Source organism: Anas acuta, chromosome 1, assembly GCF_963932015.1.
Source record: "Anas acuta chromosome 1, bAnaAcu1.1, whole genome shotgun sequence".
Classification (NCBI taxonomy): Eukaryota; Metazoa; Chordata; class Aves; order Anseriformes; family Anatidae; genus Anas; species Anas acuta.
The window spans coordinates 151,171,622-151,197,209 of record NC_088979.1 but is presented as its reverse complement, the minus strand read 5'-3'; the positions used below and the strand labels follow the sequence as shown (position 1 = coordinate 151,197,209).

Genomic DNA, 25,588 nt, shown 5'->3' with positions numbered 1-25,588 from the left:
CTGTCGGAGGAACCAATAAGAAAGAGGAGCTCTGTGACAGACAGCCGCGCCGACCAATGGCATAGCGGAGGCGCGCGCCGGGGGTCTGTGGGGGCTGTACAAGCTCCTGAGGCGCGGCGCGCATGCGCAGTGGGGAGGGGAGGCCGGGGCCGAGCGGCGGCTTCGTCCCCCCCGTCCCGCTGCCGGCCCTAACGGTCGTAACGGCCCTAACGGCTCTAACGGCTCCTCCCTGAGGGGCGATGCAGGGCGGCGGCGGCTGAGCCTCCCCCGACGACCCCCTGATCCCCCCCGGTCCCCTCTCGGCGCCCTGAGGAGCCTCGGCCCGCCCCGCCGCCGTGCTCCCCCCCCCCCTCGGGGCCTGCTGCGGGCGCGGCGGGCGATGGAAGAGAAGGAGCGGTGCGCACAGCTGCCGCCCGCCCGGGGCTGAGGGCTCCGCCCGTGAGGGGTCGCACACAAACGGCGCTGCTGGGCCTCGGGGGGGGGGCGGGAGGGGACGCGCCGGGGCTCAGCGGGGTATGGGAGGTGTGGGGGGGGTGCTGTGGGGTGTGAAGGAGGGGTAACGCGGAGCTGAAGGGGCCGGCCGCTGGGGTAAAGGGGCAGCGGGCTGCTGGCCTCGCTCTTGGTGGACAGACTCGAGGCGCCTTCGTCGCTCGCCGCCCGCCCCGCGAGAAGATGAGTTGCGTGCCATGGAAAGGTGACAAGGCCAAGTCGGAATCAGCGGAGCCGCCCCAGCCGCCGCCACCGCCGCATATTTACCACGAGAAGCAGCGCAGGGAGCTGTGTGCCCTCCATGCCCTCAACAATGTCTTCCAGGACAGCAACGCCTTCACTAGGGAAACCCTGCAGGAGATTTTTCAGAGGTAGGACGCTCCCTGCGCTGGCGTTGGCTTCCCCTTCTCCTCAGTTGCTTGGAGGGATCCTCAGGTCTTATTTTGGGTGAGAAACAGAACAAAGGTGTTCAGAGTATGCCACTGCTTTGAACTGAATAATAGCTTCTTTTTAAACATCTCTCCTGCCTCTTTCCTCCCTTCTCTCCATCTAGAAACCCCCCCTTTTTTTTTCCTTGTTTCTCAAACTACTCTGGCTGCCGGATTTGGGTCTGAAAGCTTTGTTGCAGGTGCTGTCATGTGCTTTACTACACTATCTCTTCCCCCACACCCACCCTAATGCATCTTCTACCCACCTTCCATACTCGTGTCCCTGCCTGGTGTCAGTGCGTTGCCTTCACGTTAATAACGGAGGTGGGGATGGACTTGAGAGAGCGAAAGCAGCAGGAATGACAAAGGGGTCACCCCCAAAACTTCCCCATTTCATACTGCAAAACTTCTGAGCTGTTAGAAATCAGAAGCTTTGCCCATTGAGGGACTTACTCAAGCAGTTACATGAAGTTCTTCAGGTGCTGTAGGTTTTTTTTTTCCGTGCTGTGAGATCCTGGGTACTCTATCAAACCGGATTTGACTTCAGAAGCTAGATCCATGTTTTCTGCAGCATTGTTAAGCGTTTCCTGGCAGTTTCACATAACTAATAAAAGCATCTTTGAGTTTTACTGGAATAACTGTGAGTGATGAGCGTGCCCTGTACAATAGCACATATTTTACTCACTGTTTTATTTACTTTGTTTGTGGAAATTGTCCTGAGCGTGCCTTTGAAAACCCTGATGGCTTTTCACTGCTGAAAAGCTAAGGAATCAAAGAGGAAATGGAGTCTCCCCCTGATGCTCAATCTGCAGCTCTTATAACTGTTAGAACAACGTAGGTTATGCTTGGATACCCGTTACCAGCAACCAACAGCACATTGCGCTAGCTCCATGGAGCAAATCACGCGCCGTGGCAGCAGTTGTGCGGGTCCTGTTGGACAAAGCAGTCTCAGGGAGCTGCTCGCCTGGTGTTGCCGTCCCAAAAACGAGCACAGTTGTGGAACAGGGGCTTGACTCATTGAGTACACGCCTGCCTTTCTTTGGTGAAAGAATCGTGGTGATGGGCAGCCGCAGCTATCAGATGGCCATGCTGTTTATGACGGTGTTGTAGATAATATTCCTATTCACCAAGAGGAGCTGATCCGCAGCGGTGTGAAGGCGCTCTTTGTCCAGCGGAAGGACTCTGTGGTTTTGTTCCAGAGCAGCGATTGTCAGAATCTCAATCGCAGATGGATTCCTATTGGCGTGAAGCACACCAGGGCAGTCCATGTGATAGAGGTGGTGCGGTGATCTAATTAGTTGGTTTTCATTGGGCTTGGTGAGAGAGAATTAGTGCGTTGCCTGCAACTTCTCAGATGGAGGTGCTGCTCCTCTGGTGAGACCGCTTACCCTAGAAGGAAGAATTTCTCTCTCCTTCCAGCCTGGTTTTGATCCATTTTAGCATTCAGATCAAGATACGCAGTTGATTCAACCCCACAGAAGTATGGAATAACCGTGGAAATCTGTCAGAAACAGATGAGCTATAAAATAGGCACAAGAATCGCCACCACCTTGCATCTGCGTTGGGTTATTACTTGTCTGGCTCTTCGACTTGCCTTTAAGTAGTGTGGTCTTAGCTGCCTTTATACAGTGCTTCTCCGTTTCTCTTTCCTGTGTCTCGTCATAGTCTGTGCGTTAATGAATGTGACAACGGACCAATGTGTGTATTTAATCCGCTGCAGGAATGGTGCTGGGTACAATTCTTATTTTCTTTTTTAAGCCTGGTGTTGACAAGGTAGTGAAATTGCAAATAAGCTTTCTGTAGCGCTGACCACATCCCTTGAAGAATAATTGAACTGCGTTGCTTAATCATTAATTTCCCTTTTGTTGCACTTCACTGCTTGAGGCCAGTGTCCTCTGATTATTATCATTATCTCAAGTCTATGTCAGAGCTTGCTACGAGCTCCCCTCTGGTTCTGTAGCCTTCCCTCTCTTCTCTTCCCTAGTCCAAGAACTGTCTTTTTGATGTTTCTCTGGCTTTTGTTCCAGGAAGGGAGATTGTTCGTTCCAAATGTTGCGTGGAGATACAAACAAAATCGCTTCGCTTCCCTTGAGCCTGTTTGTTGAGATCTGGTTAGGAAAGACAACTTTGTGTTGGAGTTTGAGCCCGTTCCGTTAGGACAACATGGTGACAAAGGTTTGTGACTTAGGAAGCTTGGAAGGGTTACTACCAGGGATTCTGTCTAACTTTGTCAGTCTTCTTCAGTCTCTAGATAAATACTTTTATTATTTTTAAAGCGGAGGAAGGCAATTTAGTTCCTTGTCTAATCAGAATCCTTCAGCTGATGACTGGACATCATTGAGGTGCATGTGAGTAGGAGTGTGTTGGGGTAATTCTTGATGAAAGCTTGCTCATGGGTAACACTTCTTAGCGTGTTACCTCTTACTGTTTTTTTTTTTCCATCTCACTTCTGGAGCTCTGAAAGTTGCAGGAAAGGACAAAGATAAATGTGTGCTTTCAGCCCTCGAGTGAGCTTGTCTCTGGAAAACTGCGCCACAAGGGGGTGCTTGTGCGAGCCAAGCCCTGTTAACTGGGAGGCTTTCCTGGCTTGCCAGTGCTCATGAGAGCTAATAGGTTGAAGCAGTGTTCCTGAGGAATTAGTTGTAGCTGAGTGATCTTGCTTTATGGCCGTGCTGGCAGGGCTGTGACGAGCTGCAGCAGCATCTCTGTGATTATAAGATTATCAAGCACAGCAGAGAGTTGGAGGCTGGGCACTCTGACTTTCTGCAAGTGCCACGACCTTGCTCAGAAATGCCCAGCGGCAGGTACTGATAGATTTTGGGGTTCCCACATTGTTCCAGGCTCTTCTCCCTGCTGTAGGTAACACAGCAGCCTTCCCAGGTTGTTCTTCAGTAGTTGGCTGCGCCACAAGAAGACACAGCTGATGCAGAAGTTTATCTGTCCGTGCCTTTCCTAGCCTTTGCTGGTCTGAAACGCCTTGCCCTGTACCTGAATGCTGAGGTGCTCTTTTGGGAGGAGCGGTGCCTACAGGACTTGCACCATGCTGAAGGCCGAGCTAAGGCTTTGCAGGAGCATCAGGAGCACGGGGATGGAGCCAATGTGAAGGAGAAGCAGGGGAAACGTAGGTAGCTGGGTGATGTGAAACACCTGAGCCTTGTTCCAGCACTAACGGAGTCCTCAGCACTCAGAAGAGAAGCCCATCACAACGGAACTGGGCTCAGGCTTCACTTTCTTCTTTGGCATTGCATGACCTTGCCCTGAGGGGCTCCCAGTTTCCCCACTGTGCTTGTTCCTCCAGCAGCTGAAACCCATTTGTCCTCATAGTAACTCACTGCCTCATCCTTTTCCCTCCTTACAATGTCTCTTGGGGGAAAAAATACCTATAAAACTGTGAAAATGACTGTGGCTTTTTATTATTATTATTATTGGTATGAGTCTCCATCTTTTATGACTTGCATCCATCATCTGTGTTTGTAGACAGCAAATATTTCTTTTTTTCCCCATAATAACACCATGGACTGTGATTCTGGATTTTTATGTATTGCACTAGTACAAGTGATGTCTTGGTAAGCTTATTAAAGCTTAAAAGATTTGTTAGCAGCAAAATTAGCTGTTCAGTTACCTACAGCAACAGATAGATGTGTATTGTAATTTTTTAGCAGTGGCAGTGCTTCAGAAACCCCCCAAACCCAAACGTCTTCATGGCTTTGTGTGCGAATACCCTTCATTTACCAGCAGGGGACAGGAGAACAACTTTTCCTGCAGCCAGCCTACCCTAGCTCTTGCCATCTCATCCAGTCATCAAGACTGATGGTGACAGTTAAACTCCTGAAGTCGTGATAACCGTTGTTCTAAACGGCAAACTGGTGTTTGTTTCAGCCCTCAACTGAGGGAATGATAATTAAAGCACTGTTCAGAAGTATGGATGAGTTCAAGGAGAGGAAAAAGCTTCACACTTTGCATTCTGTCATGTCAAAGTTAGGATCCTTGGTGGTTTTGTGTAACAAAGTTGTTGCTAAGGTGTTATTTAGTCCCCTCGGTCCCTTGGTTTGAGGGATGAGGGGAAAATTGACTAGTTCATGGTTAAACAACAAACAAACCCTGTAAAAACAGGCGTAGAGATTTATGGCAATTTTGGAATACGGGTTCGACAAGCACCTGCTAGAGCAGCCTCTTGTTCTGTTTGCAGGCTGTCTCCCAACACCATGGTGACGCCCCACAAGAAGAGCATGCTGGGGAATGGGAACTATGATGTGAACGTAATCATGGCAGCGCTTCAGACCAAAGGCTATGAGGCAGTTTGGTGGGACAAGCGCAGGTATTGAGAAATTGTGTGATTCCATAGATGGCTGCTGTCTGTAACGAAAAAACACACAAAAAACACACAAAACAGATGATGTTAGAGTACCAGAACGTAATCTTCTTATCGTTTGTTCTCTGCACTCTCCTAGGGATGTTAATGTCATTGCCCTGTCCAACGTGATGGGCTTCATCATGAACCTGCCCTCCAGCCTTTGCTGGGGTCCCTTGAAGCTCCCCCTCAAGCGACAGCACTGGATCTGTGTCCGGGAGGTGGGAGGCACCTACTACAACCTCGACTCCAAACTCAAGGTGCCGGAGTGGATTGGAGGTGAAAGCGAGCTCAGGTGAGTTTGTTCAGTTGTTTTCGTGTGTATTTGTGGGTTTCTGTCCTGTTCTCCCTTCCCTGATGGGAATTTGTTCTTAAAAACTTGGGGTGGAAACATTTGTGGTTGAATTCCGTGGGATGCCCTGAACTGAGCCTGCGGGGGCTGCCCACAGGCAGCAGCTCTCCAAGCACTGCTCCCACACGGCTCCGTACCACAGGATCCATCCATCCCCCAGGAGCAAACTGCTCCAGCACGGGTCCCCCACGGGTGGGCAGCAGCTCCCCCCAGACCCCCTGCTCCTGCGGGGGCTCTCCATGGGCCGCAGCTCAGGCCTGGGGTTGCTCCTGCAGGGGCTCTCCATGGGCCACAGCCTCCTCCAGGCCACATCCACCTGCTCCACCGGGGGCTCCAGTGTGATCAGATACCAATCCGTTTGTGCATTTCCCCACAAAGATCTTTCCAGCTTATTGCACGTGAGCGGTATTTGCAGAGCCTGTCCTGCCATGCAAGTCTTGGCAAACGGAACGTAAGCCTTTTGTGCGCTTCCAGGTTAAAGCGATGCAAATCTGCCTTCTGGTAGATTTAATCATGTGTGTGTGCTGTTCTTCAATAAATCTGGGCTTGCTACAGAGTGAATTTTGGAAACATGGGTTGGAAGATAGCGGAGAAATCATTTATTTGACTTTCACAGTCACTGCGATTAATCCAGGTTTGTTAGAAAAAAGCTTATGGGCAGGAAGGGGCTGCAGAACCACGTCGGGTGGCTGGGTGGCACTCTGCTGCTGTGATCTGGGGTGAAGACATCCAAAAGGTGGTGTTGGGGAGAAAAAGAAAAACATCACCAAAATATTCCAGATTTCTGTTTTACCTTGCTGCAGGAAATTTTTGAAACACCAGCTGAGAGGAAAGAACTGTGAACTCCTGCTGGTGGTGCCAGAGGAGGTGGAAGCACATCAGAGCTGGCGAGCTGACGTGTGACCCGGACCCACTCTGTCCTTCCACTACAGCTCTGCCCCTTTTCGGAACTCCTGACATCCTGAAACCTGGATAATGGGTGCCCCGACTCTTCTCTTCTGGACCTTCCTTTCCTAGGCTCTTTCCTTTCTTCCTTGGTGCAATAGGGCAGTGGCTTAGGACACTGGGGGCGGTGGGTGGGGAAGAATCGAGGGCAGAGTGGAGGAAACTGGAAGCTAATCACTTTAATTACAAAGGTGAGCGAGCTGTGTGCCCTTCAGCTAACCAGAAGGCATCGCGCTCTTTAAAAACTGGGCTTTGGGACCAGGGCGCATGGAAGCCTCTGGCCTCCCTTTCCCCAAATCATCCAAGGCTGCGCGTGGTCAGTAACTCCCCGCAGAGCTTACTGGGGAGGAGCAGGGGCCAAGCACGCTGCCGCTCCTCCGCACGTCTCCAAAACAAGTAGTCATGAAGGCGTCTGCAATTCTAAGAACACTAGGACTGGTACGGTGCTCAGCACGACCCTGCGCTTCGTAGGGGTGGCTTGTGCCAAGAATTAGAGAGGGAAAAAAAGAAGTGTCATCTTCCAAGAATTTCTTTGGGTAGCTAGAGGGTTCCTCCCCAGGATCTCCGAGGATTTCTGTCTGTGCCTGAGCGGTCGTTTGGCGATGTGGCAACAGCAAGCGCAGGCTCGTGGAGGAGTGTCAGGTTTCTGAACTTGGTGGAGGCAGCAGTCTGCCTGGGCTTTGGTACTGTCCTGGGGTTTGTTTTCTTCAACATCTGAGGCTGCTTTGGTTTTGTGCATGGTCACCCGGTGGTTTAGGGGCTGCTCGGTGAGGGGAATAACCCCGAAGGGGTTTTTAGGGGAATTCATTCCCTCTTTACTTTCCTCTTTCCACAAGTCTAGCCCACGGTCACAAATGTCACGCAGGATGTCGCAGAAGGAGCTTTTCTACCAGGGAGTTTAAAGTTATGAAGGCAAAAAATCATCCTAGGGAGGGAAGGCTCGATCATAGTTAGGTTTTGCCGTTCTGTAGTCACTTGCAGCTGATGTGGGAGATGCAGAGGCTCCACCAGAACCTTCAGCCCGGGGCCTGGTGGTTGAACCAACTTCTCTTTGAGCGCTGGCTGCCAAACATTCCACTAAGGGGCAGATCGCTTCTCCCTCCCCTCCCTTCTGCGGGGGAAAACGTGACTGGCCACGGAGCCTCCGGGAGGGATCTGGGTGGGTTGGTTTGTCCGCTGGGCACGCTGTCGTTCCTTCCACGGCACTGAATTCGGAGCAGAGCTCGCTGCGTTTAGCAGCTCCTGGCCGGGCTGCTGTTTGCTTCCCTCCTTTCCATGTGAGCTGGGGGTTAAACAGTAACCGAAGGGAAGGGAAGGGAGGGGAAGGGGCTCCAGCGGCTCTGCTCGTAGCAAAGCCTCGGAGGGCTGCGGGCTTTTCACTCCCTCTCAGTTCTTTGTCCCTGAGAGCTCTGCGAAGCGCGAGCAGCTGTTTGGAGCCGGACGGGAGCGCTGCGCCGCGCCTCGCCGTTCCCAAGGGCAGAGGCTGTGTGATGACAGGACCCCAGTGGTGTTTGCTGCCCCGCAGCGTGCTGAGCGCAGCCTCCTGAAGCCGGGCGCAGCCAGCTCCTGTGTTTTAAGAACCCAAGGTTTCTATAAAAAGTCCCGTTTCGTAACACATTCCAGTGACCGATACCAGCCGGCAGAGTTTTTAAACACTTCACAAGCAGAATGCGAAGCCTGCAGCCATTCTGCTCCTGACTTGAAGCCATTTCTTCAAGAGAGGAAAGGGGGGAAAAAAAAAAAAGAAATCTCAACAGCAACGTTTTCTATGCTGATTGAAAATCGCACTTTGGAGAAACCCTGTTTGCATGGAAACTGCAAGCCAACGGATCAGTGCACAATATGCAAAGATGTTTTAAAGGACTTTGGGGCTGCTTTTCCTCTCCTCGCCCGTCAGCACCTCTCCTTTGGGGCAAAATAGCGTGATCCAGCTGCTCAGGTAACGGGAACTGACCGGTCACAGCCCTGGGGGCAGCGAGGCTGCTGCGATGGGGTGGGCACACCGGCCCCGTCCCGCGGGGAGGGGGGGAGCCCGTGTTTGTTTTCTTGCTTGTTTGGTTTTGTTAGAGCCTCGTCTTGGGTTTGTTTACAGAGATGTATTTTGTTTAACCAAATATGAAAAAAAAATGGGAAAAAAAAAAAACAATTTCCATATAAATGTCCTATCACTTCTGTATGTTCAACTGAGTTGTTCTGTAACAAGTTATGTAAAGGAAAAATAAATTTTTTTCTTTGGTTATAAAATGGAGGCCTTGGGGAGAGTTAAGAACCCCCAGACTTGGTTGGTGGTGCTGAGGCAAAGCCTCTAGAATCAGAATTCTAGATTCGTAAAATCTCTCTAAAAACTCCCTCAAATTACCCCAAATTTTCCCGGCCCTCCTCCCCCTCAGCAACACTGGGCCTGAACAAGAAGGGTCCCCCCCTGCACAGCCCCTCTCCCCTCGAGGAAAGAACTGAGGCTCTCGCAGGGCCATCTATTAAAACCACACTGCTCAGGTTGGATTTATTTAATATTCGATACAAAAAAATATGCAGCTGATATCTGAAGGTCTACTCTACGACGCGGAGGATCAGCACGGACGTGATCTTTGTTAACCTGGGCTGCTGCTCCCTCGGTACTCCACACGCACACACACGAAGTCGCAGTGAAAATATTTGCACACGTGGCTGCCCAGAGGATTATTATTTTTTTTTCTCCAGGGGGTACAGCTACCTGTAACCCCTCTTCCTCCTCCTTCGCTTCACCTGCTGGGACAGTCGCTACTTGTTCTATCGCCGGTGTCCTGAGGCTTCCAGGTAGCCCCGAAAGGTGAGGGTTTGGCCGCTGCCAGCTGAAGCCCGACTTGAGCCCCAGGATGGTTTAGGAGCTCCCCGCTTTCAGCTCTTTGTACCTGGTAGCGGCGCGGTGACTGAATGAAAGAAAAGACTCACGACTTGTACAGGGGGAAAAATGCAGGCAGGAGCCATCATCAGGTCCAGACGGGGGGAATTCCCCCCCCCACGTTATGAACAGGTCAATGTCCCAAAGTTATAACCAAAAATAAAAACAAACAAACAAAAAAAAATGCCCTGACCCAACAAATCAACAGTTCAATACAGCATAATCTCAAGGTCTTCCCACATGATACGAATCCAACGCAGCTTCTACCAGTTAGATTTTTCCGGACAGCGGAGGGAGGGCCCCTGGCATGCCCCCAGACAGCCCCGTGTTGGGTCCGAGGAGGATCTGTAAGAAAGAATTGATTAAAAAAAAAGAGAATGTGTAAAGGGGCTGCACCTCGCTGCCCTCCCCCAGCTGGAGCGGGGCCAATGAACAGCCCTGGGGCCAGGCGGGAGCCGAAACCACAGCACGGCGCAAATCACGCTCCGATTTCCAGAGCTCTGCCAACGCCTGATGCCCGCGAGGCCGTGCGGGAGCCGGACCGAACGGCAAGGAGAGGGCTGCGGTGTCTCAGCCTCACCTGTCGCTGCTGCAGCTGCTGCTGTTGCTCCATCTGCAGCTTTTCGGTTTCGAAGACGACAGGAAGCACGAGAATCATGAAGGAGGTGGTCCCGATCCACAGAGCCGCCCTGGAGAACCTAAGGAGGGGAAAGCGCCGTGGGGAAGGCTCCTCTCGGCCGCTCGCAGCCGCTCGGCGTCCCCAAAAAGCCCGCCCCCGGCGGCCGCCCTCACCTGTACACCTTCTGCGCCACCGTCAGCGACAGCTCGAAGGTGGCGCCGGCCGCCGAGCGGACGCTCTCGGGGAACATCTCGGTCAGCCCCCACAGCCGCTCCGCCAGGGTCTCGTCCAGCTGCGGGAGACAAACGCGGGGTCAGGGCCCTGCCGGCCTCCAGGGTCACCCCGCTCGGTTGGTTTTTCCCCCCTGCTCTCCCCGCCGCTACCTCCTCGTCGTCGTCGTCCTCCTCCAGCTCGTCCTCCAGCTCCTCCGCCTTGCCCGCGCCGCCCTTGGGCAGCAGCTCGTCGGCAGGCAGGGGCGCGGGGGCGGCCATGGCCAGCAGCGCCGGGGACGGAGCGGGGCAGCGAGGCGCAGGAAGCGGAACCGCGGCAGCAGCGGCGCCGGGGGAGGAGCGGGGCACGGCGCGGGGACAGCGCCACCCGGCAGCGCGGAGGTGGCAAACAGGCGGCGGACAGTCGGGGGTTTGGGTTCCAGGCAACGTTTAATGGGAAAAAGGGGTGAGGCTGCACGGGGAGGCAGCGGAGGGGGAAGCTCCGCTTTAGGTACCTGCAGTTACACGGCCGGGAAGGGAGGCTGTAAAGTGCTCCGATAAAAAAAGCCAAGTGGTGATTAACAGCGCTGTGCTGCGCCTGATCAGGCGCTGCAGCATCTCTTATAGGACCCACAGCACCACAGGCATCTTGTGCGTGGAACAGAGTCCCTGTGTTAGTACCGACACAAGTCCAAGCCAGTCCCAGGCATGCTGCCCGCAGGGGCAAGGAGGACTCGTAAGCCAGCCTCCTCCTGGCTCCCTCCTCCTCCAGCCAGCTCCTCTTCTTCTTCTTCTTCACTTCCTCCTCCGGCTGTGGCTCTTCAGTTCCTCCAGCTCCTTCTCCATCAGGTGGGACTCGGCGGTGGTCTCGGAGAGCTGCGAGGCAAACAGCGAACAATGAGGCGCTTTCCAGAAACATCACAAAAATTTACAGCCATGAGCCAGCACCCGTGTGAGAGCGTGTGTGTGTTCCCACTTCAGCGAGAGGGGAGCGGAGACGCCCCGCTCAGACAGCCCAGCACAAGGGGCAAACAGCTCAAGTTTCTGCTGAGCGCAGGGCTCCAGCCGCAGAAGCAGCTTTCCAGTTTTAGAACATGGGAAGAACACACGGAAAGGAAACGATGAAGGAACGCATTTTTTTCAGACTGACATAGAGGCGAAGTCATTTAATGTGCTGAGAATGTATAAACAAACCCATTGCAGGAAAAAAAGTCTCCAGAGTTTGAGTGTGAAAGCTGTGAGCGTTGTGTAAGGCTGAGTTTCAGTGAATTTACGGCTTGGGAATTCCTTCACCCAGAGGCCTGCATACAGAGGAGATGGGAGACCACAGGGAAGATCCTGGAGCTTTGATCTGTGACCAGAAAGTGTGACTGTAACTTGACTTCACATTTAGGGCAGAGCTGGGAGTGGCAAAAGTGATGTACTCCCTGCTAAGAGGAAACATGGCACTTGCAGGGGCTCCTGGCCTACCCAGTCATGCTAAAGCCAAGCCCTGCTGCTGGAGGAACCTCTCCTCTTGCAGGATGAGCAGGTAAGATCAGACTGTGCTACTGCCACATTAACTTTGGCACCAAAGCTCTCTTGCAGAGCGGTGGGAAGCAGAAGGAGTGGGGTGCACCCCCTGCAGTAAGAGCCGCTTCCTTCGGTGCTCCCAGAACCCTTCACGTGGGCACTTCCGCGGCTGCAGACAGGCGGAGGTTCAGCCAGGACTCACCATGTCCAGCAGAATATCCACTTTCAAGCGGAGCAGGTTGTTCTCCTCCTCCAGCTGCTGGTTCCGTTTGCGCAAGCGCTGCATTTCCCTGCGATCTCCCGTGAAGCTCCCTGACTCTGGAGGAAACAAAGAGACCGCCATAAGGACCGTCAGCCACCCGCGACCATGGCAGACCCGCACACGCCGAGCTGCGCTCTACCTGCCACCCACTGGCCGTTTTCAAACTTGAGGCTCTGGCCAGCAAGGTTCATGGCGGGGCTGCCGTACTCCAGTCCCAGCTCGATCTCGCGGGTGGATCTATCCATCTGCAGGGAGCGGAGCACACTGAGTGAACAGTAACACACCACCACCACCACGTTCTCCCATTTCTTAGCAACCAGAGTCCCGATTTGAGCTATGGCGATGCAGCCCCGAGCCACCCCACTGGTACCTCGGCACCCTGCGACCCCAGCCGGCGGCTTACCAGGTGCAAATTGGAGAGCGAGGCGGCTTTGCGGGGCGGCGTCTTCTTGGGGCTGAAGGTGCTCCCGAAGAGAGGCATGGCGCCCTGCCCTCCCCGGAGAAGGAGAAGAAGAAGAAGAATTAGAAGAAGAAGAAGAAAAAGATTGAGGTCTGAGGCGCCGGGTCCCGCCGATGGCCGCCCCCCTCCTGAGGCGGCTCCGTGAGGCGCCCGCGCCCCTCCCCCCCCCCCTCAGCACGCGGCCGCCTTCGCGCCTCACGCGGCCACGTGACCGAGCCGAGCGCTGCGGTTGGCTGGGGGGGAGCGGCGCGCGCCCGCCCGTGACGTCAGCTCCCCAACGGCCGCGAACCGCCGCCCGGCCCTTCCCGCCCTCGCCCCCTGCCCCACAGCGGCCGGCGCATGCGCACTCGCCACCTCCCCCCCCCCAATACTAGGGGGGCGCGGGCCGTACCACTCGAAGGGACGGGGGGAGCCACCCGCCCGGTCCGCGCTGAGGAGAAGCCCGCGGGGCAGTGAACCCCTTAAAGCCAACTCCCTTCTGGCTCCGCTTTCCCCTCCCGGCACCTCAGTAGCGCAACAAGCGGGCTCCGCGAAACACCACCCCCCTCTCCCCTCCTCCCCCCCCCCGCCCTCGCGGTGGTTGGGTCTGCCCCGCCGTGCGGGGGCGGCAGGAGCGGGCTGTTCCATGGGGGATAAGGGGGGGGGGGAAAAATCACCTCAGCGGGGCAGCGACCCCCGGCCGCTCCGCGCAGTGGGCTGCTCCGCCGCGTGGCCCGGCAGCGGTTTGCGGCCGTTGCGTCGCCATGGCGACGGCCCTGGGGCCTGAGGGGAGGGGGGGGGGGGGAGCCCTCCTTATAAGGGCAAATGGGAGCGGGAGGAACGGGAAAGCTGTAAAAAAAAGGAGAAAATGAGAACGTAGGCAGGCGGTTAGAGGGGTTTGTGGAGGGTAGGTGGGGGTTTTGTGGGGTTGCGGGGCTGCTCAGCGCTTAACAGCCGTACGGGGTGGTGAGGAGGGTGGGAAGTGAGGCGAGAAAGTGGGAATAAAAAGGGGGAGAACATAAAGTTAGTTATGGGATGGGAAATCTGCCCCTAAATGTGTGCTTGTGGGTCAGAGACCGCGCAGGAATGAAGAACTCGGTTCCTAACCTTTGCTTTCTTACCCCCCCCCCCCCCCCAACTGTTCTTAAAGGCATTGAAAACGTTGAATTTCCAAATAAATGCTCAGAAGAGCTCCAGAGGGGAGAAGAAATGCCACGAGATGCTCAAAGGCACCTATATTTCCATTATAGACGCTCAGGGAGTTTGTTACTGGAGGGGGAGAGCAGGCTTTAAACGTGCCTTGCCAGCTCCGTAGGGGTAGTCACGTTCCCCTTCCTAGAGGAATGCCGTATTCTGTATAATAAGTTATAATTGTATTATAATTGTAAATAAATGTATTCTGTATGATAACAAAAACTGTATTATCCAGTTGTGCATGAGAGTTCTTGCACTAGGCAGGATGAGCGTTGTAGTAACACATGGTGACTAGTACAAAATGAAGCAGTCCCGTTTATCCAGGGCCTCGCAGTGACCCTCTGACAAAGGCAGGCTCAGAGAAAGGCAGGCAGCCTGTCCCCACCACCTTGGCGTGTGACGTGAACGCGTATTTCTGTACACCTCACAGCCGTGCACACAGATGCTAGTTTGTACGGGGAGCCTTTTACAGTCCGTAGGGCTCGTGAATGAGAGTTCAGAAAGCTCCAGAAGTTTGAGAGCAAGAGAAAGAGGTTCAGTGTCTGGCTTTCAGAATGATTTACTTCAGGAATCTTTCTTCCTTTGCGTGTTTTTACTAAATTTCATTTCTTGCCAGACTTAATTTCCTCAAAAAATGCCGTGGAATTTCCTCGCTGCACCAACCTCTCAGGCTATCCTGGCAACAGCTTTCGGTGTTTTTATCTCCACTTATATCAGGTAGTTATTGGGATGAACTGACCGTTGCTATTTTTAGCGTCGCCTCTCAATATATTGTATTGTTCTCCTGCCAAGGGATAGCTTGACACGTGACTTTAGATGTGTTAAAAGCATTATGGTGCAGCGCCGTGTTCTGTGCCTGTCACTTTGTGGGGAAGGGAACACCTAGTGCAGTCTTACCTCTCAGCACAATGAGTATGGAGATCACTTAGGGTTTGCAAAAGCTTATTGAACACTGAGGAACCTGCATGCTGCAGTCATCATGTAAGGAAACCGCGTCTCTTTTTATGAAAACGTCGTTGGGAAATCTGGTGGAAGGCTGAGAGAGTGACAGGATGAAAGATGGGGCTGTCGCACATGACAGTGTAGAAGTTGTGGAATAAGTTCAAGCTATTCTTGGTGGCCTAATCTGGAGCATCTTCAGGTTTTTCAGGTTGCAATCAATGCAGAATTGATGCAATCAATACAGCTTAGATGATCTGAGAGACGCTTTTAACTCCACAGTGTTTCTCTTGCCTTTTTTCATATACACTGAGGTAAGATTGTTCTGTTATATCAACAATTAGAGAGAAACTCCACCGACTAGTGAACTTAGACAATCCAGGCTTATTCTGATGTCAAAGAGAACATTCATTTTAATTATTGCTGCTTGAAGCTTGCTGTATTCACTGGTGGGCTAAATAAGATTGAGTAGACTGAGTGTAAAACCTATACTTCTTTTTAATATATATAATGAAATTAATTTAATGCCCAATTAATTTCTTCAGCAGTGAGGTAATTTGTTACCTCAGTGTTCTGCAGTTAATTATGCCCTTTCTTCTAGCATCATAGATATCAGACTATGTATCTCACCTATATTTTATTGATGAAGCAAACAACTCTTTTTCTGTTTCTCTTTTCATTATAGTCAGCTCAAGAGATAAGAGGCCAGCTGTCTCACCTCACTGCAAACTACTTTCCTCCTCTTTGACTGTCACAGTTTTCACCACCAGGAGGCCCTCACTAAAATGTGTATAGCTAGGCAGAGGAAACAGTCAGTAAAATGAGATGCAGAAATCCATCATCACAGGAGCAGTCTGGAACTAATACTTATCCTATAGAGATTTTCACAGTGATGTGTAGGCATCTATTAATTGATTCTTACAGGGATCCTAATATGCAATCATCCGTTGTACTGTGACTTTTGAAGACACGGAGGTGTAATGGGTGTTACCCTTAAATTAAATCACCGAGTGATAACCAGGAAAGTTCATGCCTTTGTCTTCTGGATAATAAAGTTTTATAAAGAAAATATTCAAATGAGGGAAAAGCACTGTTCTGATTTCTAGTCACTCATTTTTGCCCTCTATGTCTTACCCAAATAATATACCTTCACCTAACACACATGCCTTCGCCCTGAGCTTATTACTTATTCTTGGGTTCTTCATTTTCTTCTTCTCACAGAGGGCTTTTACTGTCTCCTGAAGGTTCTAAATAGCTATATTAGCAAACTGTCTGGTTGTTCTCTCTTGCTGACATCACCTTCCTTAAAATAAAAGAAAAGGAGAGGGAGAAATGTTTTAATTCTTCTTTTGCTAAATATGACAGTTCTATTTTTTATAGGCTCTGCATCAATTGAAACGTTGGTTGTTACTTAATCCAAACTAAAGAGTGTGTATGCTTTCAGGTCATGCAGATAGTACAATCAGAGGTTTGTCTGAACTAGTGAACTGATAACAGTGTATTGATACTTGAGCTGGCTGTTCAAGGCTTCAGTTATGCCTCTGGCAGAAATACGGAGTTTGTCATCCAAAAGAACTGTCTGACAGTGATCTTTCACATAAAAACTACATGGATTTGTCATCTTTCTTCCCTTAAACCCTAGGTTTTCCCTTCATTGCTGAGTTGAGCCTTGTACATCTACTTCAGTTCTGGTTTCCCAAGATCATGTTTCAGTATTGATGAATTCAAGACACAGCTTTTCAGTGTAATTTCAGAATGGATGATAGATGAGAGTGGCTTTGTTCCTGTCAGGAAAGGCAGCTTAAGCAAGCTGTGAGCTGGAAATTGAGTTATCCCTTGTCTTTTAGTCTCTATCTTTTCCCTCCTTCCTTGAATTTGCACATATGCCTTCATATTTATTTATGTAGGCCTTTCTTATATGTACTAACATGTACAACATGTATCCTCGGCTCTAGAAACACGAAAAGTGGATATAAGGTCATGATGTCATATAGAAATTTCCCAGGCCTCTGAAGAGGCTTTCAAGTGATTGCTCAACCAAACTGTTTTACCTGGCTACTCCTTGCTTGCTTCCCTGTCTTTCGTCTCATTCTCATTGTCTCTTGCTTATTTTTATCTCATGTCTTAGATGGACATCAGCTGGGCTTTGTCTAAGTGCTACTGCATCACGGGATAATGGGAAGCTTAGTATGTTTAGCACACTGTATAGAAAAGTACCAAGTATCTGTTCGTTCGCTATTCCTTCTTTCTCTCCACTTAGGCACACTGGCAATGCCAAGAGCTACACTGACTGGGACTGCTCCAAATTGGAAATGGAAAATCAAGACAAACAACCCGCTATCACCAAAGACAGTAAAGTAGTAAGTAGTGAGAACACTGAGGTAACCAGCTCTCCCTAGTCTTTCTACGAGTTTAATGTTCGAACGACGTGGTCGTTTTTCTCCCCAGGCTCCCTTGGCCTACAAGTCTTACTCCAATTCTTTTTGTTAAAAAGGCATGTCTGTGGACTGGCTTTTATCAAACGCAAAATTAGAAATAATGAAGGGTTTACATTATCTGGTGTCTACAGCACCATGGGAATGGACTGTGTGGCCCCAAAAGTCCTTTCCATACCTGCTGTCTGCTGTAAGCTTGTATGTAGTTGAAGGAGCTTTTCAGGTTTTAGGGGAATGCATGACTGCTTACAGAAAACCTGAAGTAGCCTGGGGTGAAACTATTTAGAAACATCCAAGATTTAGAATCCATTTCTAAGAGACCTGTGAAGGCCAGGTACTACAGTACATTCAGCACTATTTTTTTTTAATTATTATTTTTGCATCATTCTCTGGGGTAGCAAGGGATGCAAATGTGAGACCTACTAGGGCCACATGAAGTATTCTTGACAGCTCAACAGCCGTCATAAATAGCTGGATGGTGCTGCTGTGTTTTCTAGTGGTAAAGCAGGATCTTTGTTGATTCACAGGGGGAAGAACGCTGAAAATACAAACTGTGAATGTAGCATCCAAAATGAAAATGACGGTTGTGTTGCACGTCCAAGCAAAATAGACATTGTGGAGGGTGCTCTCTGCATAAACTTGTTTCTGAGTCTTGGATTCAAAACTGATGAACTGTTTTTCATTCTCCTTCCTTTCCCCGCATTCCTTCAAGATGACGAGCAGTCCAAAGAAGACTAATAAGCACTCCCTGCAAGAATGTAATGTAATGCTTGCAAAGATGTGCAGCCACCAAGTGGATGTGTCACAGAAACTAAGGCTTTCTTTGGAAGAATCCACTGCTGACTTCTTCGTCTTGTTCCTATTACTGACAGGTTTGTTTCTTTTTGTTTTGGATCAGTTTGTCTGTCAGATGATATAAAAAATGAATTTTTTCTTAACTGTTAAGAAAGGATCCCCTAAAGTCCTCAGGAGTTTTCTTCTTTTCTAAGTTTGGTCTTACTAATTTCCATCACATGTCCTACAGCTGCTTTGCTTCGCTGGTTATCTAGGGATTCTCATCATAGGTCAGCCTTCCACAGGCAGTGCTCATTGTCTCTGTTGTGGTCTGCAGCCAAATTACAGTAGATATTTCCTTCTGAAAAGAAGTAAACGAAGAACGTGACATGGGAAAAACAATTCTCAGTTTTGAATTATGCACCAAGCACTTCAATATTTCGAAGAATCTCATATTTAATATTGTGAGGGAGGAGGTGTTGTACTTAGGTACTTGTTCCTAGCTCACGTGTCTATGTAATTTGATTCATTTTGGAAATAAAAGCAGGTGAAAGTGAGTCCCTGAAGGTTTAGATCTTGTCAGTCCAAGAGAAAGCGAGATTGTCACAGGTGAGCAGGCAGGCTGTTTCCACAATACATTCATTCATCCACTGGTGAAGTAATGTGCTACTTCGGTTCCAAGATCAAACAACTGGTGGCGATAACTTGTTGTTGGGAGTCATGTCAGTATGCCAAGCCTTGTGCAGGACACGGGAAAGCTTGTAATTGAAGTTGAGACAGGTGAGCCAGCGTTCAACAGGTTGCAAATAAGGATGATCAAGTCAGTAAAAAACAACAACAACAACAAAAAGATTGTGGTTTCTGAAACAAATATCCTAGTTTGGTATTTAGTCACCTATAGAGGTAGTTATGTTTTCAAAAATACTTCATAAAAACCATTTATTTTGCAGCTAATGCAGGTGCCTGGCAATTAAGTTTTGGCTGTTTAATTAGGAGCTTCTGATTTAATTGTTTTGAAATCTTGGGACCTGAATTACTTGTATGATGGAATAATGCAAGGACATTTCCACTGTGCTTGGACACAAATTTCTTTAAAATGTCTAAGAGAAATTCACTGTTCTTATCAGTCATGGTTTTGTTAGTGTTTTAGAAGAAATGAAAGATGGCTATTTGTCACATAAGGAAGGGAAAAGTTCTCAGCATAGAGAGCAAATAAAGTAAGGCAGAAGGAGAAAAATGAGAGAAGGCTATTTGGGCAAAGTAGGATGGAAAAAACTGTGAGCAGTGGAAGGAATGGCAGTGGTAAATGTAGACAGAGGCTGCATTGAATAGGAGGCTAGGAATGCTGAACCTGATACAGAAGCCAGTGAGAGCATTCGAAGTCGGTGCTGACAGCCATTTATTTCTCTAGAGATGCTTTGGAAATACGTTGAACTATATTGTTGTTAAATTGAATTTAATAATGTGTATATTTTTCTTGTATTGTGCGCTGAAAAAGTGGAAAAGAAATGGGTGATCAGTCTTAAGGTCTTCCCATTCTGTTAAATCCAACCCCCTAGAAAAAAAGCTGGCAAGAGATCAAATCATTCTCCTTAAAGTCCAAAATAAAGTATGCCAGGCATTTTCTCTTATATTCAGTGCTATTGCAGAGGACACTTTGAGCACAGCACACAGAGCTGTGCTGTGCTCAAGATCAGCTTGCATCTTGCTGATTTCTACATATTTTTGTAATGAACGTTTGTGTTGTCCTGCCTGCCAGCAAGTGGAAGCAACAACTTCTGTTTCTCTTGACCAAGCACATAGTTTAGTGTATTTTTTTGTTCTAGTAACATGCACTTTTACAGCAATTATGCCAGGCTCTAGGTCACTTTTATCCTTTGGAAACCCTTTGTGTATATTTAAAAATCATCCAAGTGAACTGCACGCTGCCAACGTGTCAATTTGTCTCGCCACAGCCAGGGTCCTGCCATTACAGAGTGTTAGGAGAAGACTTCTCACCCACACCGCTTTGTCATCGTGCAGCAGCAAGGGGGAAACAGATTTCACTGAGTAACTGCGCAGGGAATGGGTATTTGGAGTGGATTAATTTGCTTATTAAACTGACTCAAAGAAATACAGTAACGATGTGATGCTAGTGCCACTTTTCTTCCGAGACCTGCAAATTGAAACTGAGAAGATGAGCGTGTTGTGCTTTATTAATTTTGTTAAAGGAATTTATGGACTCAATAAATCTCGAGGGAGGCTATCTCCAAATTTGCTTCTGTTGGAGACAGCTGACTTCAGCAGTGTTAGGCATTTATGGTATAATTTAATCAGTTATTTTTTACGAGATGGAGGCATTATCCTGGTGTCACAGCTATTTTCCAAGCCTGTAATTGCCTTCTACCACCCTGAAATTTCTCCAGCAGCTTCAGCAGGAGAGGATGTTTTGATTCCTCTTCACATGACTGCAGCGTGGTGTTGCCAGCGCTAGTGGATGCTGTATTTTACCCTAGAAACAGTTATGTCTCACTTGTGGATGAGCTAGGCTCTTTAAAGAGAATACATGAAAATTAAGGCATTATTCCCACCAATGTGGTAAATGACTCAAACTTTTCTCCTGCCTTTTTTTTTTTTTTCTTGAAGGAACTATGACGTGGACAAGCTTCTAGCAAATACCAACCTCATCATGCCTTGGAAGCAAAGTCCTCTAAGTCCAAACAAGGAAAAGTATTAAACAGTGACTTTTCCAGGCATAGAACTGGGATGAAAAGGTAAAACATAATCTTATTTCACTAAGACTTTGCAGGCTTGCTGCTCTGAATGTCTTTGCTCTGCTGTAACGTGTCCTCCCCATATGAGGAGCAGGAGGGTGCGTGTACATATACATATGTATGTGTTTGTCAGTCCTAGATAGCTGGAACCCATCGGAGCTGCTTGCATGGATATCCTCTTGTGTGTGTCTAATTAGTGCAAATACTTCCTTGGGTACTGGGTCCACTGGCACATGCTAAATGAGGGCAATCCAGACTCGGTATTTATTTCAGACCTCCAGACCCAAGACGCAGAGCTGGAAAAGGATCAGAAAGAAAGTGTTTGGAAGCAGTCTCAACATATGCTGAAAACTAGAAGACTAAAAATAGCACGTCATCCTAGAGAGGTGATAAAGTGTTTGGAGAAGGATGGAAGATGTTGTGGTTGGTTGAGTGAATTTTTCTTTCTCCTGCTGCCATAGCTCGTCTTCTTTGTTGGCATCCACATATGCCGTGCAAATACAGAAAGATCCTCAAGGGCAGTTGCTCGCATACAGGGAGTATGGAAGTGGGATTGCTTTGCAATTTTTAGTGTTGCTTTTTTGTCAGTTTATCTCCGCAGATTCTGTCCCTAAGCCAGTAAGGTCCCTTCCCTGTTCCCTGTTAGAACCGTCCATCATCCTAAGAATGGGTGAGAGGACTTCCTTCCTTTGTCTGGAAGCAGGTCCTCTAAGAGATTTTAAACAATGTTTTGTGTTTTTAGTCTTGCAATTATGATAGTTCAGGATTCTGTAGCATTTTTGTCCTTCTCAATAGGCTTCCTCCAGCATTTGCTCTTTAGGAATTTTAATACTGTGTTTGGTGATGAACGATATGCTGCGTATTTATTCCAACAGTGTCTGGAATTTCCTTCCTTGTCTTTTCTTCTATCAAATATACATAATTTCCTCCTGAAGGAACACCCAGAAAAGTCCTCTGCCTGGGTAGTTCGGCCTCCTGAGTCGATTTGCAGATGCTTTTACTTTCGATAGAGTTCCTTCAAGGTCACTCAGTCATTGTCCTCACAAATGCCTGGGGTAGAAGATGGTTGTTATTCTCATCAGCTTCTTATTGCCAGTTTGCTGTTGAACTTAGTGGGACTTGTGCATCTGTACTGAGTTTCAGAGACTATTACATGCCACTTATAACCATCAAATTCAGAGGAGGAGGGCATAAAAACTTACTTTGAGGTATAGACAGGGGAAATGTTTAAGAAGCAGACACACTTCCATTAAGGCTGGTAAAGAAACCATGATTATCCAAGGAAATTCGAGCAAGGGATGAAACAAGAATAATCAGGTTAATCAATCACTGAAGTTTAAAGGTGCAAGACTGGAGATAATTATTGGCTGGGCCATCACTGCAAATGAAGGCTTTATGTATAGCAAAATCAAGGAAGCACAGTATGTTAAGCCGGCTACAAGTCTTCTGAGAGTTCTAAATGTTATTCTAAGCTGAAAATAACTGCAATGAGGCAGTCAGTGCCTATCCACGTTTTAGAATTTGAAAAGAAACTGCTCATGATCTCTTCTGGCCACTAGCCTGGCAAACATATGGAATACAAATGGAGCAAGATTGTTTTTTTCTGTGGTTTACATACAAACTCACTTGCAGAAGGAGCAGCAAAGCCAAGAGTAGAAAACTGGCCAAAAGAAGAGCACATCTAGTTCTGCAGTGTGGCTGGTTTAGAAGAAAAGCTGCTGCCAGCTGAGAAGCTGAGCTAGAAAGCCTTAACTTTTCCAGACTCATCAAGTATGAAGAAACACTAGAAACACTGCGAAAATCATTTGTTTTTCAAAAGTAGAAGTTCCTCAAAGCTTGTGGGGTGTTCTGGTTTTTGTATTTCTTTTTTAAGAAGAAATGTCTCTAATACCAGTGCTGAACCTCTTCCAAGTGTGATTTTAAAAATATCTTTCTTGTAAAATGTCATTTCTTGATGTGACCAGTAAATTCTTGTGTAACCTGGAAATCAAACTTTTTTTTTATTATTATTATTATTATTAGCTGTACATTAAATACATTCTTGTTTCTGAACCATGCCAATGAAAATGCTGCCCTCAGTACAAAACAGAGCAGTGTACTCAAAGTCATTATTCAACTCGCTTGACAACAGAAGCTCTCGGCTTCTGCGAGCTGGGATATATTAAAGGAAAAAACATTCCATAAATTATACTTTTTTTAGCTGTAGCACTGAAAAACTCTGCTCTTCTGTGTTTGATGGATTAAGCTGCTTTATTTTGTGTCTAATGTAGAATAATTTTCAATGCTGATATGTGAGTAAGTTAGAGAAGCATCAACTTTTTTTGGCCATAACAGTTAAGACAATATTTGCAGTACTTCCAGCTTGTTTGTCTTAGGAATCAGAATTCCTTTGGTGCGAGGAATATACATGCAGTCCTGTGTCCTGCCGCATGGTAGGCCCATCCGTGAGTAATTTTCTTGTTGTAACTCTTTCAGGTGACTTTTGATGAAGATTGAGTCAATTCTGCCATTTTACTTGAGTGAGATGAAGATGATTCACCCACAGACTTGAACCAGCTCTGTGACTGAGCATTAATTCAAATGCAGGCTTGTCAGTAGCATTGTCAGTGACTTTGAAGACTGGTAACGATTCCATAGGAAATAAAAGTAGGATGAAGAAAGCAGTGGTAAAATTCATCTGACCTTAGAGGTTAACGCAAATGACCAAAGATGTATGTAAGTGCGTGCAATTACCCTTCCCACTTAGCTACATATGTAGGCAGTCTTATTCCATAATTAGCCTGTTCTTCCTGTTTATCATAAAGTTGATTAAGCTAAAGTAGAACAACGTGCACTTACTCCAGAGCAAAAATCTCCATGTGTGGAGTTAGTCAAGAGCAGTTATTTTGGAATTTGCAAAAGCTATTTAGAAAGCTCTCCCAATGTAAAAAAAGGCCTGTATCTCCCAAAGTAGTCATTTCATGATTCAGAGTAGCATATTTCCGCAACTGCATTTTGTTCCTTGTAACAAAGATTTTGTGCAGAATTTCACTCTGAAATTGATAAATTGCAGAAGGTCGCAGCAGCAGCAGCCCTCCTCATAGGACAAATTTTTTTGTTAAAAATGAAAAAGGCTGCTTTTTTTTTTTCAATGCTACAATTTCATTTCATTTCATTTATTTATTTATTTTTAATATGTTAGCATAATTAGATACGTGTTCAGTGATAGATTTTAAAAGACTGAATTTTAAACTACTGCCAGGATGACTGCTTAATCCATGTCTGTTTCAGTACTGGTCTGCTTGTTAGCTGAGGCAGTCCTTGAGCTTCTTCTAGTTTATCAGCCACCAGTGAAATTTAGCAGTGGGTATGTCAGCCACTAATTAGGGACACACACTGCTATGCTCAGAATCTTGTTTATGGACAAAGAGGAAGCACATATAATGCAAAGCCAAGAATTTATTGTTAGTATAAGTGAAATCTTAAGAGTCTAATGTTTATTGATCCAGCTGTAACTTACAGAAAGAGCAATAATGCAGTCACAGTCCTTCTATAAAATCGTAACACACTTTTTGGTTTCTATCCCTTTTCCTTGTATTTCACTCCCTCTTCCACTGCTTCTGTGGGTTGCAAGGTTGGTGGCTACATTCTGGTGTGTGTGGGGAATGTTGCAGAGAGTTGTCCCACCCAGAGTCCTTCACTGGGAGAAATATGATGTTCATGGCAGTGGTTTTACATTACATCTCATTTTGCTATGCACAGTGCATATTATGTATGTTAGATACTATTTATTTGTTTCTACCAAATCTAGTTTTGTCCAGCTCCAGGCCTGCATTTCTTTGACTGATCACCAGTGAGCTGTTTATAGCCACCAATTCTCCAATGCCAAGCCTGTGCCCTGCCTCTTATCATCACTTGCCTGTACTCCTTTGCATCCCATCTTGTCTGCAATTTTCAAGGCCTCTGCTATCACATCAGGCCTGTGTTTCTCCACGCTACATCATTGTGCTAGCTGTAAATCTCTCATTCTACATAATAACTGCTTGTTACTGCTATTTTTATAAATTGATGGCTGTACAACACAGATAAGCAGAAGCAAAACAAATTAGCCACAGACACCTGGTCAATTATGGAAACTGCTGTCCCAGCTAACCAAGTAAAACAAAGTTACAAAAGGGTCAGCAGAAGTTCACAGAAAGCAAGCCTTGCAAGCCTCACTCCTGAGGCCTTGCAAATTCACCCTAAAACTGGGAATGGCAATACTGTATTACAGAACTATGTGGTTACAATGCTCTAGCCCCAAAAGGGGTGAGCAGGTACGAACAAGCCCAGGTGATGCATCAGCTTTGGGAAATTATTTTAGACTTGACTGTGCTGGGATTTTGTCTCTTTTGTGGTAGAAGACATGAGAATGCGAGAGTTAGTCACAGTTACTTGACCTTTTAAAATGAGAAGGTAGCTCAAAGAATATTGCACATTTTTACAAACAAAATTGCATTATTAAGTGAATAATGAAGTTCAAGGGTAATGGCAAGGATAGTCAAGCACTGAAATTGTCTGGTTCTTTCTCAAACAAACAAACAAACAAACAAACAAAAAACAAAAACAAACAAAACAAAAACAAAACAAAACAAAAAACCTCTGGTCAAAGAAAATCCACAGCCTCTCCAGGCAAGCAAACATCTGCCAAACTTAGTTGATTCTGCTTTGAACTAGATTATCTCCTGATGTCCCTTTCAGCCCTGGTGTTGTCTATTATTGATTTCCTTTTTTTAATCTTGAGAATGTGCATTCTCAAAAATGAAAGGCTTTCTTACATCCTTTGACTTTTTGATGGACTCTGCCAATGATATATTGATGCATGGCTCCAGAAAGGCTGTTAACTGGGTTTAGATTTTGCAAAGCTTAGAAGTGGCCTTGTTTATTCCAGTCTGCATTTTGTATTCTTTTCATAACATCCTTTATTATACATTAAAAAAATACTTATTTCGCAATCATCTATTAAAATTATCACAAAGAAAATGAAG

The 25,588-nt window shown here is 47.6% G+C and overlaps 4 protein-coding genes across 10 annotated transcripts in view; 2 read left to right on the top strand and 2 right to left on the bottom strand.

Moving 5' to 3' along the window:
* The first annotated feature begins 116 nt into the window (after window positions 1–116).
* JOSD1 (Josephin domain containing 1) lies at window positions 117–9,630 on the top strand. Its single transcript, XM_068666227.1, has 4 exons — window positions 117–860; window positions 5,107–5,235; window positions 5,369–5,563; window positions 6,424–9,630. Exons 1-4 carry the CDS (start codon window positions 673–675, stop codon window positions 6,521–6,523), a joined length of 612 nt encoding a protein of 203 aa, XP_068522328.1. The 5' UTR covers window positions 117–672; the 3' UTR covers window positions 6,524–9,630.
* TOMM22 (translocase of outer mitochondrial membrane 22) lies at window positions 9,039–10,701 on the bottom strand. The gene is made up of 4 exons (XM_068666301.1): window positions 10,449–10,701; window positions 10,239–10,357; window positions 10,027–10,144; window positions 9,039–9,791 (listed from the first exon to the last, which is right to left on the bottom strand). The coding sequence occupies exons 1-4, from the start codon at window positions 10,554–10,556 to the stop codon at window positions 9,717–9,719; spliced, it is 420 nt and encodes a 139-aa protein (XP_068522402.1). The 5' UTR covers window positions 10,557–10,701; the 3' UTR covers window positions 9,039–9,716.
* A 4-nt stretch (window positions 10,702–10,705) lies between these two features.
* Window positions 10,706–13,262, bottom strand: CBY1 (chibby 1, beta catenin antagonist). 3 transcript variants are annotated; one of them, XM_068666280.1, is made up of 5 exons: window positions 13,165–13,262; window positions 12,452–12,535; window positions 12,188–12,293; window positions 11,989–12,104; window positions 11,489–11,704 (listed from the first exon to the last, which is right to left on the bottom strand). In XM_068666280.1, the coding sequence occupies exons 2-5, from the start codon at window positions 12,527–12,529 to the stop codon at window positions 11,564–11,566; spliced, it is 441 nt and encodes a 146-aa protein (XP_068522381.1). In that variant the 5' UTR covers window positions 12,530–12,535; window positions 13,165–13,262; the 3' UTR covers window positions 11,489–11,563. The 3 variants fall into 3 exon arrangements, with proteins under 3 accessions (XP_068522390.1, XP_068522381.1, XP_068522373.1); XM_068666272.1 differs by lacking the exon at window positions 13,165–13,262 and adding an exon at window positions 12,900–13,088; XM_068666289.1 differs by lacking the exons at window positions 11,489–11,704; window positions 13,165–13,262 and adding an exon at window positions 10,706–11,150 and having other exon boundaries at window positions 12,452–12,854.
* A 48-nt stretch (window positions 13,263–13,310) lies between these two features.
* Window positions 13,311–25,588, top strand: part of DMC1 (DNA meiotic recombinase 1) — a 30,153-nt gene continuing 17,875 nt past the window's right edge. For 4 of the 5 annotated variants that reach the window (XM_068666142.1, XM_068666166.1, XM_068666159.1 and 1 more), the window contains exons 1-5: window positions 13,311–13,394; window positions 14,298–14,398; window positions 16,881–16,980; window positions 17,768–17,927; window positions 20,455–20,582. The gene's annotated coding sequence lies outside the window, so the exon portion shown is untranslated. The remainder of the gene's footprint in view (window positions 13,395–14,297; window positions 14,399–16,880; window positions 16,981–17,767; window positions 17,928–20,454; window positions 20,583–25,588) is intronic. The other variant, XM_068666149.1, reaches the window with a different exon arrangement.